Raw genomic sequence first — 16567 nt, forward strand, 5'->3', positions numbered from 1 at the left:
GAGATGGGGGGATGGGAAATGGTAAAGGGGCCTGTAACCAATGAATTCCCAAATAAGGACTGGACTGGCTTTAAGAGGGTGAAACACTTTTTCTGATGGTGTATATAGGTGGTTGCATTATTCTGTTTAGACAATTGGAGCCCTGTCTATTGGATTTTTTCTTGGATTCTCACTTCTTTCTACTTGTCTGTAATTAAAGGAAAATTGTTGACCCCTTTGAAGTTGTCTTTCCTTTAGAAAAACAGATCAAAGGACCTGTGATAGCAGCCTGTGTGCTAGTGTGGTTGTTATTACAGTATCTTCTTTCCTTGGACTAAAATCAAGACTCCACTACATTCATTTTTATTAGCTGGAGTACTTTCATGGGTTCTGGGGACATCTGTGCCCATCTTTGGGGACCTAGACATGAATTATATGTTGTAGCTAAGTCTAGGGTTGGAAACAGGAAAATTAGCCAAATTCTGAGGTTCCAAGTGGAAATTCTGGGTGAAATGTATCATGAATCAAAGAAGGGGACTTTATTTTTAATTATATTTAATATTTTAAAGTTTTATTGGTGCCTTTTGTTTTATATCACAGTAATTCTCTTCTTTCCTCTCACCTTTTAGCCAGTTTGCCTTGCCTTGTAACCAAACCAAACCAAAGGAAACCAAAAAGGGTTGAACAAAACTACAAGAACCATCAGATCTGATAGTATGAGCAATATTTTCTATCTATACTCTCTTATCTCTCATGTGAAAAGGAAGTTGTATAACCTCATCTCTTTTCCAAAGCCAAGATTGATCCTTATAATTACACAGAATTTTGCTTCCCTTTGGTGCAAGGTGTTTTTAACCTTTTTAGTGTCATAGATACCTTTGGCAGTCTGGAGACCTCTTCTCAGAATAATGTTCTTAAATGCACAAAATAAACCACCTAGAGTTATTAAAAAGTGTATTGAAATGCAGTTATCAAAATATGTATATATATATTTTTAAGAAATTCATAGACTCCAGGTTAAGAATCCCTGGTAGTATAAAGAGTTATTTTTTAGAAGCCACAAAGATTGAATCTAGTCCCTATAAATCTGGGGCTCAAGTTTTAGGGCCACACATAGCAAGTATCGTAGCTCTAGAGCTGGAAAGGCCCTCCAAGGTGGTCTAGTCCAGCTTCCTCATTTTGCGAATGAAGAAAGTGAAGCCTAAGAAGGCTGCCTTATACCCAAGATCAGACAGATAGTACACATCAGAGGCTGGATTTGATCCACCAGAGTCAGGGCTTTTCACACTGTTCAGCGCTGCTGTTTAAGACACATTTTATCAGAACATAATATTTAAAAATAAAGACACAAAGTGGCTTCTCCATAATGATACTTACAAAGTATATACCCCATAATTTAACCAGTATTTATTGAAAGCACTATCTTATGCATGGGAGTGGAGGCCTATAAATATAACCTTTTGCCCAAGACTTCTGGCTAACATGAAGGACTCTGGTACACTGTGTATAGCCCTCAGTTTGTTTCTCTGACTGGTGTGACCCATCCAGGAGAAACTTAGGAATATCAGTGTGAGGACAGGGACTGGTTTTTATCTCTTTCTGTCCCCACCACTTAGCAGAGTTCCTGGTATGGAGTAGGTGCTTAATGAGTATTTATTGAATGAAGGAATGGATAAGGGCGAGTCATCACCTGCTCTTGTAAGCTCCTAGGCTTATAAGGAATCACAATGGGGCATATTGATACAGTAAAAAAAATTAGAAAAGACTTGCACCCAAGCCCTTAGGCAAGCAAAAAAAATCCTCTTTCTTTTTTTTTGGTGGCTATTTCCCCAGGATCTACATAATTTTCCCTGGTTGATACCCCAAGAAAGAAAAGAAACATTGAGTTCAATGGAGACTCTTTCCTAAAAGCTAACCTCTTGAGACCTGGACCAGTTTTTTTCTGATGAATGAGGCATATATTGGGCTTGCTTCTTGATGCTGGGGCCTGCTGAGCCTTGTGGATCTTTGACAGGTCCCTTCATTTTTACTCTATGACTTTGTTGCCTGTATCCTCAGCGTGGCTTCATTGCTCCAGCTCCCTGCCTTGTTAGCTTCCGGTTCTTTGACTGGTATTCTCTCCCACTCTGCAGATGGTGTAGCTGCTTCCCACTCTCTCCTACTTCCCAGCCCCACTCTACCTTCAAGAGTGGTGCCACATCTTGAATGTCTTTACTGTGGAATGATCACACTGGAAGTTTAATCCCTATTAGGATTATAAGACAGAGTCTGGGATATTTGAAGCTTTCCAGGTGGTTCAAGCACTGGAATTCAATGTCCCTGTGCTATTTGAAACTTTCCTCAAGTGACTGTTCATTCTAGTCTCCAATTTTCACTCCTTTTTAGTTAGGGCAACTCTTCCAGCTTCTTCCCTCTATGGGTCACTTTCTGGTGAGATGCTCTCTACTTTCGCAGTGTCTCACTGAGTCTTGGGGTTCCCAGGGACTCCTTTGGCTTCCGCTCTCCTACTTGTTTTCTTATTACATGTCTTTATCCTTGGCAGTTGCCCCCGGACATGCAAATTAGTCTGTGGCTGCCTCTGGAAAGTATCAGAAACAAAGTAGAGAAGGGGTAGTGCTCCAGGGAGGCACCTGGACAGAAAGTGAGCTTATGGCTTCTCTGTATAGCAATTTCTGTAATTCACAATTGTGTGTCATTGTGCTTAACACACTGCTTAGCTCATTGTAGGTGCTTAATAAATGTTTATTGATTGATTGATTTTGTGTGTGTGTGTGTGTGTGTGTGTGTGTGTGTGTCTGTCTGTCTGTCTGTGTCTGTGTGTAGAAGGAGGTAACCCTACTACAATGATGGGACTTCCTGTTCCCATCATACAAATATGAAAAAGAACAATAATAACTCATACTTATATAGCAGAGGTTTAAAAAGTAATTTCCTCAGTCGACAGATGAAATATATAATGAAAAGTACCTGTGTTTTTGTTTTGTTTTTTTGCCTAGATCTGTTATTTCGTTGGCGTGAGAACACTCAGCAAACCTCTACCAATACAAATCTGTAAATCTTCTCAGTCCTAGTTGCTTGGGGCCACTGAGAAGTTATTTTTTATTGACCTTTGAACTGGAAAAGAACAGCTGTTAAAGGAAGGCTGTTGATTTACAGAAGCAGTAAAAAGTATCATGTTCATCTTTACTGATGCTTGTTATATGACAGATAAATAATTAAAGTTCTAGTGCAAGAAATTCTAAACCCGAGGCCATATCGGCAGAATGTATATAGTTTAACAAAATTAGAAAAGCATTTAATAGTTCTGTTTAAAAGCATTCTCTGCTTACATTTCTTCTGTTTTAAACAGTGATATTGAAAGAGATGTGGCCCTTGTGACAAAAAAATTTATTTTCTATTTGGCATCTTTTGGTATACCAAATTTTTGAGTTAGAGTTACTGCTAAGGGGGAACTAGATGAGAAGGGTTTAATCTGTTAACCCTTGTGTTGCATGTAAATTTCAATTTCTAGAACATGTTATAAAACTTTGGAATCATCCTTGACTGATTCCTCCTCTTATACCTCATGCAGCCAATCTCTATGTCCTGTCCTATGGATTCTTTCTTAGCAATTTCTCTTCAACTCTTGATTTTTTTCCCTTTCCACTCCAACTGACATCATCTAATTCATTCCCTTTTACCACCTCATACCTTGACTATTACAACAGCCCTCCCTTAGGTTTACCTGAATCTTTCTCCCTGCCAACCTATCCTGTGTGTCTCTGTTAAATTAATTTCCCCCAAATACTACTTTGTATATATCTCTTCCTGTTAAAATTTCTTACGTACCCTGCAGCAGGTACAGGATAAAGTAAAAAAAAAAAAACAAACCAGCAACAAAAATACCAGACTCCTTATCCTGACATGTAAAGTCCTGAGTGATCTGGCATCTTTCTAGCTTTATCCTCTTAACTCTCTTCTGCATACCCAATATTCCAGAAGATTGGACTACTTGCCATTCCTTAAACATACCATTCCCATATCTGTGCTTCTATTTCTGTTATTTATCCCCACCCTCACCATCACCATCAATTCCCTCTCTCCTACTCTTTGTTTAGCTAGGTCTTATCTTTTTTCAAGGTCCAGCTCCAGATCCATTTCCTTCTTGAAATTTTCCAAATTCTCAAACCCCTAATGCGTTCTCTGTCCTGTGCAGGCCATTGGGAAATTAAGTACGTACTGCCTTGTGACATTGTTTATATTGTCTTGGTATTTACATTTTGATATGTTTACCCCTTGTCTGCCTAACTAGATTGCTGCTTCTCCTTCTCCCCAACCCAGACTGGAAGTACAGGGGCCACTCATGGAGTGACCTCACTGTGATCTGTAAAAAAACTTTGATCTTTTTCATTTCTGATGTGGGTAGGTTTGCCCCTCCCTAGGCAACCAGGTGTGACCCAGTTCTTTGCTGGGAGCTCACGGTATTAATTCCAAACTTAGTGTGGACACCCAGTTGGCTTAGCCCACAGCACCTCCTAACTGTAATCTTGTTCTCTTGGCTTTTACTCTTCTTGGGGGAAGAGGCAAGAGAAGAACAGTTGGAGTAATTAGGAAGCATATTCTCATTAGAGAAGAGAAGTCTACTACAACTATTCATCTATACTCTGTAACTTTCATTTCCTCACCCCTCATTCACTCCTTGCTCCACTGCAATCTGGTGTCCATCTCCAGCACACAATTGAAAATATCCCCTCCAGCTTGCTCCCTTCTATTTGCCAAACTCAATGACCTCTGTCATCCTCATAACTATTAGAGTTAGAGTTAGAGGGTATCTTAGAGATCACGTAGGCCTGTCTCCTCATTTTAAAGATTTGAAAACCAAGGTGCAGAGACTTTAAATGACTTGCTCAAGATTGCAGCATCGTAGTGATACCATAGGGTCTGTTGTTGTTCAGTCATCTCAGTCGTGTCTGACTCTTTGTGACCCCATTTGGGGTTTTCTTGGCAGAAATACTGGAATGGCTTTGCCATTTTCTTCTCCAGTTTATTTTACAAATGAGGAAACTGAGGCAAAGAGGGTTAGGTGACTTTCCCAGGGTCACACAGCTAGTAAGTGTCTGAGGCTGGATTTAAACTCTGGTCTTCCTGACTCCAGGCCTGGCTCTGTATCCACTGGACCACCTACCTGCCCTATAATAGGGTCTAGGGCCCTGCATCTTCCAGTGCTCTTGTGACATTACCGTGGAAGAAAGTATAGAACCAGAAGAAAAGAGATTGAATCATAAAATGCATCTACCTATATGAGTGAATAATGGCAAGTCATTGACATTGCCAAAGTCAAGAACCAGGAACATGAGTTGATGCAAAAAAATTATCATTTGGCTTTGAAATAAAAATTTCATACTACTATCTCTATTTTCTTTGCCATATAGATACACACACACACACACATACACACATCAATTGACATACTTTGATCCTCTGAGATATTTTTAAATTCCAGGCATTCTAATGTTAACCTCTCAGGCAGTTCTCTACGATTATAAGCTATAAATTATTTGTTGATACGAAATGATACAGAAGGAGTTTCCTTACCCAGAGTGAGTTTCTTGCATGGTGGATGAAATTACAACTCTGAACCCCTTTCAAAGAAAAAGAAAAAACCATCAAAATCTCCTGGATTGTTGTGAGGATCAAATAATAATCATAAAACACTTAGCAGAGTTCCTGGCACATAGTAAGCACTATATAAATGTTAGTTATCATTATTATTGTTATTTTTTTTGCAGCATTTGACATTGACTATTCTTCAGTCATTCTGTCAACAAGCATTTATTAAAGGCTTACTATGTGCCAAGTTCTGTGCTAGGCTTTGGAGGATACAAAGACAAAACAAATTGAGAGAAATTATTAGTAAAATAAGATGTGTGCATGTGTGTATACATACATATGTAGTATGTTCGTCCTTTGTTGCCAAAGAAGACCATGCCATCAGAGAAATAATGACATGACTTGCACTTGAGTTTGTTTTGAGGGAGGGAGGGCTGTGCAGATCAGTAGGCTCACTTCTCCTTCAGAGCCATCAGAATCCAGTGCCCATATATTCATCAGGATGACTGGAGATGACCCAGTTTGAGGCAGTTGAGTTAAGTGACTTACCCAAGGTCACACAGCTAGTGAGTGTCAAGTGTCTGAGGTGAGATTTGAACTCAGGTCCTCCTGACTCCTGCACTGGTGTTCTATCCACTGCACCACCTAGCTGCCCCTACATACATATGCATATGTATATATATATATATATATATATATATATATATATATATATCTAGAGAGAGAGAGAGAGAGAGAGAGAGAGAGAGAGAGAGATGTACACATATATGTCTACAAATAATATACTCAAAGACAAAGTCATTTTGGGGTACCAGCAGCTTGGAGGAGGTCAGGAGGTAGCACTTGAGTTGACCTTTGCGGGGCTAATGATTCAAAGAGAGAGAGGTAAGGAGGGAGTGAAAACATTTCAGAAATGAGGGACAATCTGTCAAAACACAGATATCTGAGGTAGAATGTGGTATACAACCCTCTCAAAGAGGGAGTAGGCCAGTTTGTCTGAAATGTAGTAGGTAGGAAGGGGAGTGATACAGATTGTCATGGGCATTAAATGCTAAACCTAGGAGTTGGCATTTATTTTATTGTAGAGCCATTAGGTCATTGTAGCATCTTGAACCATAGATGCTCAGAACATTTAGGGCTTTAGTAATGTCATTTTGACCTGTGTAAGAAGAGTGGATTGGAGTGGGGGGAGACTTGAGTCAAGGAGACCAATTAAGATGATATTTTAGTAATTGAGGCAGTAGGTTATGAGGGCCTGAACTAGAAGGGGTGGCTTGTGATTGGGGAGGAGATGGATGTCAGAGAAATTGTAGAGACAGAATTGTTAAAACTTGGCAACTGATTGAATGTGGTGGGTAAAAAAGTGAAAAGTTGAGAATGACTCTAAAGTTGCAAACCTGGGAGAGATGGGTTTTTTGGGGAAAATAATGAGTTCTGTTTTGGACATGTTGAGATATCTGTTGGAATCCAATAGTAAATCTACCGTAGGACAGCTAGGTGGTGTAGTGGACTGAGAGCATCAGGAAGACCTGAGTTCAAATTTGACCTCTGACTCTCACTAGCTGTGTGACCCTGGACAATTCACTTAACCCTGTTAATCCCTAATTTCCTCATCTGTAAAAAGAACTGGAGAAGGAAGTAGCAAAACACTCTCGTTATCTTTGCCAAGAAAACCCCAGACACAACTGAAACAATTGAACAACTACAAAAAGTAAATCTTTAATAGCCAATTGTATGAGAATAAAGATCAGGGGAAGAGACTAGTTTGGATACACAGGTACATATGTGTGGATATACATACCCGTATGTGGTTGTATGATCATCATCTTCATATAGAGATGATAATTGAACTCATGAGATCTTGTAAGATTACCCAGAGACAGAGAGAAAAGAAAAAAGGCCCCCCCCCCCCAGGGCTGAGCCTTGGGGTATACCTGCATTTACAGGGAAGGATATGGATAATATTCCAGCAAAATAACTAAGAAGGAGCAGGCTAAGAAGGAGACTATGTAGGAGAACCAACAAAAATCAGTATCATGAAAATATAGGAGGATAGTCAGCATTGTTAAAAGTTGCAGAAAGACCAAGGATGAAAGCAGGAAAAAGTCCACTGAATTTGGCAGTTAACAGCTTCCTAGTGATTTTGGAGAGATCAGTTTGTTGAAAGAGAAGTTTAGGAGACAGTTTGCAAGGAATTGAGAAGTGAAAGGAAAAGAATTGAAAAGAATTAATGTAGACAGTATGGGAAAAGAGAAATGGGATAATGGCTTCTTAATACACTTCTTACTTTAGCTTCTAAAGAAGCAGTCTTCTCCAGTTCTCCTATGTCAGATCTTAATCATCCTGTTCCCTATCCCACCTCAAGGATTTGTCCTGTTTTTTCCTGTCTCCAGCTCTTCCCTCTCCTCACTTCTCTGGCATTGCATGCCTGATTTCCTTTTGGTCTTCCCACTTGGATGGCCTTCCGATTTCTCCTTGTCTACTGCTGCCCAGCTATTTCTTATAAAGCAAACATTAATAGAGTCTAGGAGCTGTCCATTGCTGAAGCTTGTGCAGAAGACTAGTGGGGGAAGCATCTGGCCCCAAATACTATAACTAATACTGTGCAGCTAGGTGGTGCGCTGGATAGAGTACTGAGGCTGAATGAAGAAGACTTTTGTCTTCCTTAGTTCAAATCTGGCTTCAGACACTTACTGGTTGTGTGACCCTGAGCAAGTCACTTAGCCCTGTTTGCCTTAGTTTCCTCCTCTGTAAAAAGAGCTGGAGAAGGAAGTGGAAAACTACTCCAGTATTTTCTCAAGAAAACCCCAAATGGGGTCACAAAGAATCAGACAAGACTGAACAACAACTAAGATTAAAAGGGCACAAGCACAATCACTTTTATTAGGGTATAGGAATAGAAAACTCCTTCAACAAATGCAGGTTGGCAGAAACCTTCTTAGAGAATTTCCTAGAGCACTGAGAGGTTAAGTTACTTGTCCAGGGCATAAAATCAGTTTATTTCCAAAGACTTGAACCCAGGTTTCCCAGACTCTGAGACTAGGTCTATATTATATCATGTTGCCTCTTAATCACTATGTTGAATGAGTCAAATTGGAAAATTTTTGAGCACAGCCAGTGTGTGGGTTTATTTTGCTTAGCTTTGCATATTTATTATAAGAGTTTTATTTTTCCTTTTTTTATATGAGGGGAATTTAGGGAGGAGAGTGGTGATGGCAGAATAAAAAAATAAATAAATTTGAAAGATACTTTGAAGTGCATAGATATTTATGAGTTATTAAGTTAAAGGTTTTCTTAAATGTTGCAAATGTTTATAAAACTGGTATGTTATTCAAATTATGCATTCATATAAATTGTTTTAAAGCCAAACAAAAAATTGTCTACAAACAAAACCAAAAAAGTCTTGTTTATTGGAGATTCCTTTCTCTTAGCATTTTCTCTAACTATTAGTAGACTTTCATGAGCTGCACAGTGCACTTATTGTTCATACTGATGGATATATGTATTTAAACAGTCTTTTGGAAAGCAGATTTGGAGTTAGAGCTGGGTTTGAGTCCAAGTATTTTTGGATAACTGAGCCTGAGTTCACTTATCTGTAAAATGGAGATAACAGGTTTGTGTTACCTAGGTCACAGGATCATAGTGAAAAAATTGCGTTTTGTAAACCTTAAAAGACAATGTGAGTCTGTCATTTAGGGCAGCTCCCTACCCTTCTTTTTCCTAGCTGGGCTGTTCTTACTGTAACCATCTTGCTGGAATTTAGCTGCAGGTCTGCAGCAAAGGCACTACTTTTCCCCAGCCACTTGTTATCCAGCTCCGTCAGCTGGGATATAGTGGCTAGCGATCGTCTTCCTAAGGGCAGGCTGATAGCTTTTTTTATCACAGCTGAGACAATCAGTCACTGTACCCAGCTGGTGAACAAAAGTAAGGCAGAGTGCCCCGGGCTAAAATTAATCTATTCTTTGGATTAGACCATTGTCTTTGTTCCATACCTCTATCTTATATAATCCTGCTTAACTCTTGCAGGGATCCTGTGCACACTAAAACCTGTTTTGGCATGGTATTCTACCAAAAATGCCAAAGAAATTCCACCAAAGCCATGTTGATCTGAAACAGTGAATTTCCTTCAACCTTACCAGGGTTCTTTGGATCTTACCATTCAAGGGAAAAGCAGGAACTATAACAAAAGACTGAGAACCCAAGATAATACCTGACATAGATAGATAGCTCTTGTACTTTAGATATGTGTTTTAAATACATTTTCACGTTTGGCAACTAGGTGTTGTAGTAGATAGAGTGCTAGACCTGGAGTCAGAAAGACCAAGTTTAGATACTTCCTCATATACTTTCTAGCTGTATGACCCTGGAAAAGTCACTTATGCTTTGTCTGTCTCAGTTTCTTCATTTGTAGAATAGAAGTAATAACAATAATAGCACCTATCTCTCGGGGAATGAGATCATATTTATACAGTACATTGCAAATTTAAAGCACTATATGAATACTAGCTATTATTTGAGTCTCACAACAATCCCAATAATGCATCTATTATCATCCCCATATTTTTGGATGAGGTTAATGACTTGCTTGTGGTCACACTGTTAGTTATTTCATAAGTGGGATTCTAATTCAGGTCTGCTTGGTTCTAAACTCTATCTACCATTCCATACTGCCTTACTTGGGGATGTTTAGATCAGATACGTTTCTCTTCTATAATGGGGATTTGAACTAAATAACATTTGCGATGCCTTCCACCTTTGAGATTCTCTGATTTTATGAATACTGTTATTTCTATCTTTTCCATGAAATATCAGTATTGCAGGTTTTATTGCCTTAGCTTGATTTTTATAACTGACCTTACTTTTTTTTTCTTTCATTAGATGAACTATCTCTGGAACAGCGAAATCTTTCTTTATATTCTGTGGAGCTCATGTTGAAGAAGAATATGGTGCAGACCACTACGCAAGCAGCCTTAGCAGAAATTGCACCAGAATCCCAGGAAAACAATTTTCTCCACGTGGTAGTATCTTCATCTGCCACTTCTTTTGGCACAACCTTTTTAAATCAAGAAAAAATGAGCTGGAACACAGCAGAACTAAATATCTCAGTTGTAGATTATTTCTCAGTGACAAGTCATGAGGCATTCCTAAATGATGATGGATTGGTTAGTCCATTTCCAGAAAGACACTGGACTGCTACTTCTTCTCCAGTGGTGCATGCCACAGTGAGTCTATTAGAGCCATCAAAAGAAGCATTAGAAACTGTGCTAACACCTTCATTCCCAATTACCTCTTTACACACTAAAGATATAATAACAACCAGGCAAAGCACAATGCAGCCACAGTTAACGCCATTCACTGATGTGCTTGGTCACATTAGTGTTGCCACTGAAATGGATCATTTATCTTCAGATAGCATAGTTCTGACCCCAAGCAGCAATCTTTTGCTTTATTCCACTGACTTTTCTGTTTATTTACCAAGTGTTGCAGTGGTAGAGGCTGTGGCTTCAGTGAGAAGAGATGCTGAAAGCATGTTGTTGACCCCTCAGTCTTCATTACCACTGCCACTGAGTGGTAATATTATGGAGCAGCTAACCTTTTCCGGCATTCCCTTGAGCGAGACAACGCCACTTGTTATGGCAACAACTACAGAAAAATACCCTGAAATGTACCCTGATATGAATCAAAGCCGACAAGAGACCTTGGCTCCAAGGACTTCCCTGATTACAAGTGTTTCACAGACAGAACTAACTTTCATGAGCAGCATAAACTCTGCTTTGTTTTCATCTAGTCTTCCATTTGTATCTTTTCCCACACAACCAGATGATGTTAAAACTAACCCTTTTCTTCCTAACAACTTCAGTAAAACATCAGAATTCCCTGAGAGTTCAATAGTACCAGGTCATGGTGGCTACCCTGAGTTCACAAGTCCTCTGCCTTCTTTCATAGCCTCCACACAATGCAGTTTAGTTCCATCACAGCAAGTTCTCTCAACAGGTCTCATAGAAAAAGATATGGGTTCAGGAGATGATGCTGAGACATTGTCCTTTTCCATCTTGCAAGAGAGTAGCAGCATGCCACTGAGTAGCGTAATTGATGATTTCTCTGAATTGGAGGAAACATTTCAAGAGTTTGATACCTCTTTCCCCTCAAGACCGATGGTGTCACTTTCTTCCAGATTCATGGAAGGCTCTGATGTGAACTTTAGTATTTCAGCTTTAATGGATGTGGTCCCAACTAGTGCTGTGTCTACATCAGTATACCAATCCCATGAGAAACGCTCTATAGATTTGTTATTTGACTCTGCTTCCTACAGTTTCCTCTCTGTTCCTGAAACTGAAGTGTTACCTTTTGGTGCAAGAGCAGCATCTGACATTACCAGTGTTCTTCTTGACTCATCTTTCTCCATCATTTCAAATACAATTATGTCATCAGTTGCTATGAGAAATGAAAATCTTTTTGAGTCTCATGGTTTAGTCCCTTCACTAGAGCCATTATTTTTCTCTGACGAGAAGTCTGCCAGTTTTTCAGAAGATGAATCTAAAAGTACTTTGGATTTTGTATCCAATATTTTCTCAACTCCTCTTTTGAATTTCACTGGCCCGGTACCTTCATCTTTTGATATCATAACTTTGAATTCTATGATGCCAAATGATTTGTCAACATCTTTTTCTCAGGCCTTGTCAACCGTGGTTGAGGCATTTATACCAACTGACACTCTCAGTTTGCATTCACCTCAGCTTTTGGCCAGCAGCACTACAGACCTTGAGTTTTCGCAACTCTGGCAAAATTCTGATCACCATTTAAATACACACCCTGTTCTGTCCATAAATTATTCTGAAATAGCACCATCATCAAGTTTTTCATCTCATCCCTTTAGGTTCTCTGAAGCATCATCAATTCTACAGCCAGATTTTGAAGTTTATAATACCTCAGTTTTCACAGAAACTACCTCCTACCTTGAGTTTTCACTCATTTCCCATGAATCTGTAGTTCCTTCCAATTTGGCCTCCGGTTTTGAGTCCACTCCCAGTATTTCAGTCATTGGAACCCAGGTGCCGTCACAGTTGACTAGTCTTCAGACAACGCCCTTTGTAGCTGTATCTTCAGGGTTATTCTCCACACATAACCTTTTAGGTGACCACATCAGTGCTACAGATGATTATAAATTTGTCTCCTCATTTTCCCAGGCCATTCCTAGTACTATATTATTGTCTATAATTGACATATCCTTATCACCATCATCTCTATCTCCAACGTCCTCATCTATATCTGAGTTTATCCTCTCACCTTTATCTACAGAGCCAATGTTTGTGAGCTCATCATTTGTACCCACAGAATCACCCAAGCCTTTAAACACTGTATTTAGTGGAGCTAACATGAGTGCTGCTCCTGTTGATACTACTCTGAGCCACAAAACAATGAATCAGAGTCCAAATGAGAGCAGCACACCTCCTGCCCTATCCTCTCCTCATCCTGTGCACCCTGTTACTCATCCTGTGGATCCCATCATTCATCCTGTGACTGCCACTGAAGCTCTGGTTGAAACTCCAGCTTTGATAACTACCAAACAGCCATATGTGTGTGATATCACAGTTCCTGATCCCTACTTGATCACAGCTGGTAAGTGTCTTTGTGGAGTCATATTTTTGGTTAAAATTATCTTTTCTAGTTCACATTAGAAGAAAAAGTCGTGATGCCAAGTCATGGTGGCTATACCATGTGAATTAGCCTACAGATACTTTAGCAGTCTTTGAATGCCTTCCTTGGTTTTTGCCCTTCTTGCCTGTAAATTTACAGTTTTGGAAATATGGAGGAGATCTTTGATTTCCTAGGGAGTAAATTACCAGTGGGGGAAAGTTCTAGGGAGCTCTCTGAAACACATAAATGTTAAGCTCTTTGGCAATTTGAATCCACGTCTTCCTGACTCCATCAACTATCAGCTATTCCTTGCTAACTTTAGATTCATGTTATGGATAGAGACAGGAACTGCATCTGTTATTTCATTGGGAAGAGGTTAAGTGACTTGCCCAGAGTTGCGCAGAAGTGGGAGTCAGACTCAGGTGTTCTGACTTTTGAGGCTGGTCTTGTAGTCAGTCTGCCACAGTGATTCTCATATTCATGGATACTATGATAAAATAAATAAAATTGTTACATATCTAGCATAGATCATTAGTTATCATTAGTGAGAGGTTAAGGGCAACAATACATTTGTATTCTCATAAACATATACATGCTTCCTAGAAAGATCTAACTTTGATCTAACATTCTTTGATTGTTTCCTTGGGTTGCCACTGGAAATCTAAGGGGAAAAAAATGCAGAAATTAGCCATCCTGTTATTCTTTACTACTTCTAATCTGGTTCTGACCTTGCTATGGGTTAATTGATGAAATGTTCAGATTATTAAGATTTTCTCTTGTTAGATGTTAATGCTCTCTGCCTATCATAATTCAAAATGCATCTGATGGAGCAGAAGATTATATGGATTATGGTAAAGGAGTATAGATCATTTAGTGTAAATCAGCAGCTCCTAACTTTTTCCTGATAAGTAACTTTTGGTGTACCTGAAACTTATTTACCAGTATAGGTTCAATTAAAAATGCATAAGTGAATAACAGTTTATGAAAGACTTTCATCTGTATTTGTTTCATCTATTATTTGTTAAGTCTCATTCAGTAGGAATAGGGGAAATAATTTATGGAGAACAAGGAAAATGGCAAAATAATTGGAGTAGAAGAAAAGAAAGGAATTTAGAGATGGAAGACAATGGAGATGGAGGAGGACAAAGGCAATTGAAGAACAGGATGATAGAGGAAAATGGAAATACAAATAGAGGCAAGAGAAATCAGAATAAAATTACTGGCCATTTCCTTTGCTCACTAGTCCTACCTATCCTTACCCTCACCCCCAACATTGTGTAAGATCCTTACTCTCCTCATCCTGTTCCTTCCTCTCCTACAAATAACCCTTCACCAATCCATGGCATGATTATTTAAAAAAAAAATTTTATTCTGTTTATTAACAATGCAAAAACCCTTTTTGCTCACTAAAAATATGACATTTTTTATTAAGAGCAATTTGAATATTCATCTTATTTTTAAAAATCATGGTTTAATACTTTGTGATGCATCATTTAGAAGTTCTGGTTTCAAGGCCAGATTATTTTGATACTTGATTTTAATGACTGCCATAGCTGAAACAGATAACTCACAAAGCTTGAATGTAGACCTGGGGCCAGGAGACATAGGAAACACTGCTTTTGCCTGTCTAGGAGGGAGCATGTGCAGCTGACTGCCTCACCTAGCCCACAGTGGGTTATGCAAGAAAGGCAGCGGGAAAGACCAACAGAGGCAGACATGGGATACACGTGTGCTGAGCACTTGTACTGTTCCTCAGTTCTAATATTTTTCATGCAGCTCCTGGAGTTCATGAGAGTCTCACTCTCTTTGTCTCTATCTCTCTCTGCTTTCCTTTCTCCCAAGTCTTCCCTTAAAGCAAATAAAAATAATAAAAGAAAACATTCACACAGTGGTTGTCCCAGAGCTGTAAGCACCTTGTACATATTAAAACTATAGAAATGAGTTATTATTTTATCATTTTAATTACTTACCATCTCCACTTAAGTGTAATCTGTCCCTAGGCTTTCTTCTTAACCCTGCATCCTCCCCATCCCTAACAGCTAATAGACAACAGCTATCCTTAGTTCCTTCATTCACATTTGGATTTAAATGCCAAATTTTTTCTCAGTGTGGATGGGAATGAATCATCTTTTAAAAAGAGATAAAACCTTAAACTAAAGGTATAAAGGTCTTCAGCTGAGCATTTCAGGACAAGTTGCTGAGAAGGAATTGTCTAAATAGTTCGGAGCTGAAAGTCAATTTTGTTCTTAATTTTTAAAAAATCATTTGGGAATTTAATTTAGCTAATGCTGTGCTTTAGTTGGCAAGTGGGTGTATATAACCCTATACTTTTGTAATCTGTGGATTCAGAGCCATTATGGGGCTCTGCATTTTACCAAATCTTCACTTTACAGATTGGGAAACTGAGTTGACATGGGCACCAAAAAAACTTAAACCTGTATCTTCCAATTTCAAATTCCTTTTTACTAGCTTACTTTTTTGAGTACTTGAGTTCTTTGCTTTTCCAGACAATACTTCCTAGAATCAAGTGAGACACTGGAGTCTGAGGGGAAGTGTACAGGAAGCAAGACCAATCTGAACTTTTTTAGGAGATGGATAGTGCCATGGTCTCATTGTGGTTATGTCAGAGGTATTTCAGAATTACTCTAAATTCAACCCTACCCTAATCACCAAGTAAAACATCATCACTGCAGAGCTCTTTAATCAAGAGATATTTATAGAGAACTTTATATATCCCTAGCCCTGTGCTGATAGTATGGCAAGGTCTAAAGCATGGTTTGGTGGAAGACACAATAGATTTGGAGTAAGATGATGGAGGTTCAAAATCTGACTCTACCACCTACCACCAGAGTGACCTTGGGCAAATCATTCAGCCTTTCAAGGATTCTGCCTCCTCATCTGCAAATTCTAGGGCTTGGACAAGCTGACCTTTAACATTCACTGGAGCCTCAAATCTATGATCCTCTGAAAATGTGACACACAGTCCCTGACTATATGCATTTATAGTCTGGTTGGAGAGACAAAGGACATATTCATTCAGTAAGAAGTATTGAAATCTTAATAATAGCTAGCATTCATATAGTGCTTGAAGGTTTGCAAAGTGCTTTACAAACATGGCCTTATTTGATCCTTGCAAAAGTCCTGAGAAGCAGGTGCTAGAATTATCTCCATTTTATAGATAAGAAACTGAGGCAGACAGCAGTTACGTGACTTGCCCCAGGTCACACAACTAAGTTTATGAGACCAAATTTGAGCTTAGGTTTTCCTGACTCCAGGACTAGTATTCTATCCACTGCACTACCTAGGAAGATGCTGGCTTTGTTTTTTTTTAAAGGTGTTGTAAGATCTTTTTATTATCTCC

The 16567-nt window shown here is 39.0% G+C and overlaps 1 protein-coding gene across 7 annotated transcripts in view; it reads left to right on the forward strand.

Annotated features, from left to right (window-relative positions):
• The window catches only part of KIAA1549 (KIAA1549 ortholog), a 161715-nt gene that overhangs the window by 46750 nt on the left and 98398 nt on the right, over window positions 1-16567 (forward strand). For all 7 annotated transcript variants that reach the window (XM_072652596.1, XM_072652595.1, XM_072652597.1 and 4 more), the window contains exon 2: window positions 10447-13188. In XM_072652596.1, coding sequence (XP_072508697.1) covers window positions 10447-13188 — 2742 coding nt within the window. The remainder of the gene's footprint in view (window positions 1-10446; window positions 13189-16567) is intronic.

Source organism: Notamacropus eugenii, chromosome 3, assembly GCF_028372415.1.
Source record: "Notamacropus eugenii isolate mMacEug1 chromosome 3, mMacEug1.pri_v2, whole genome shotgun sequence".
NCBI lineage: Eukaryota > Metazoa > Chordata > Mammalia > Diprotodontia > Macropodidae > Notamacropus > Notamacropus eugenii.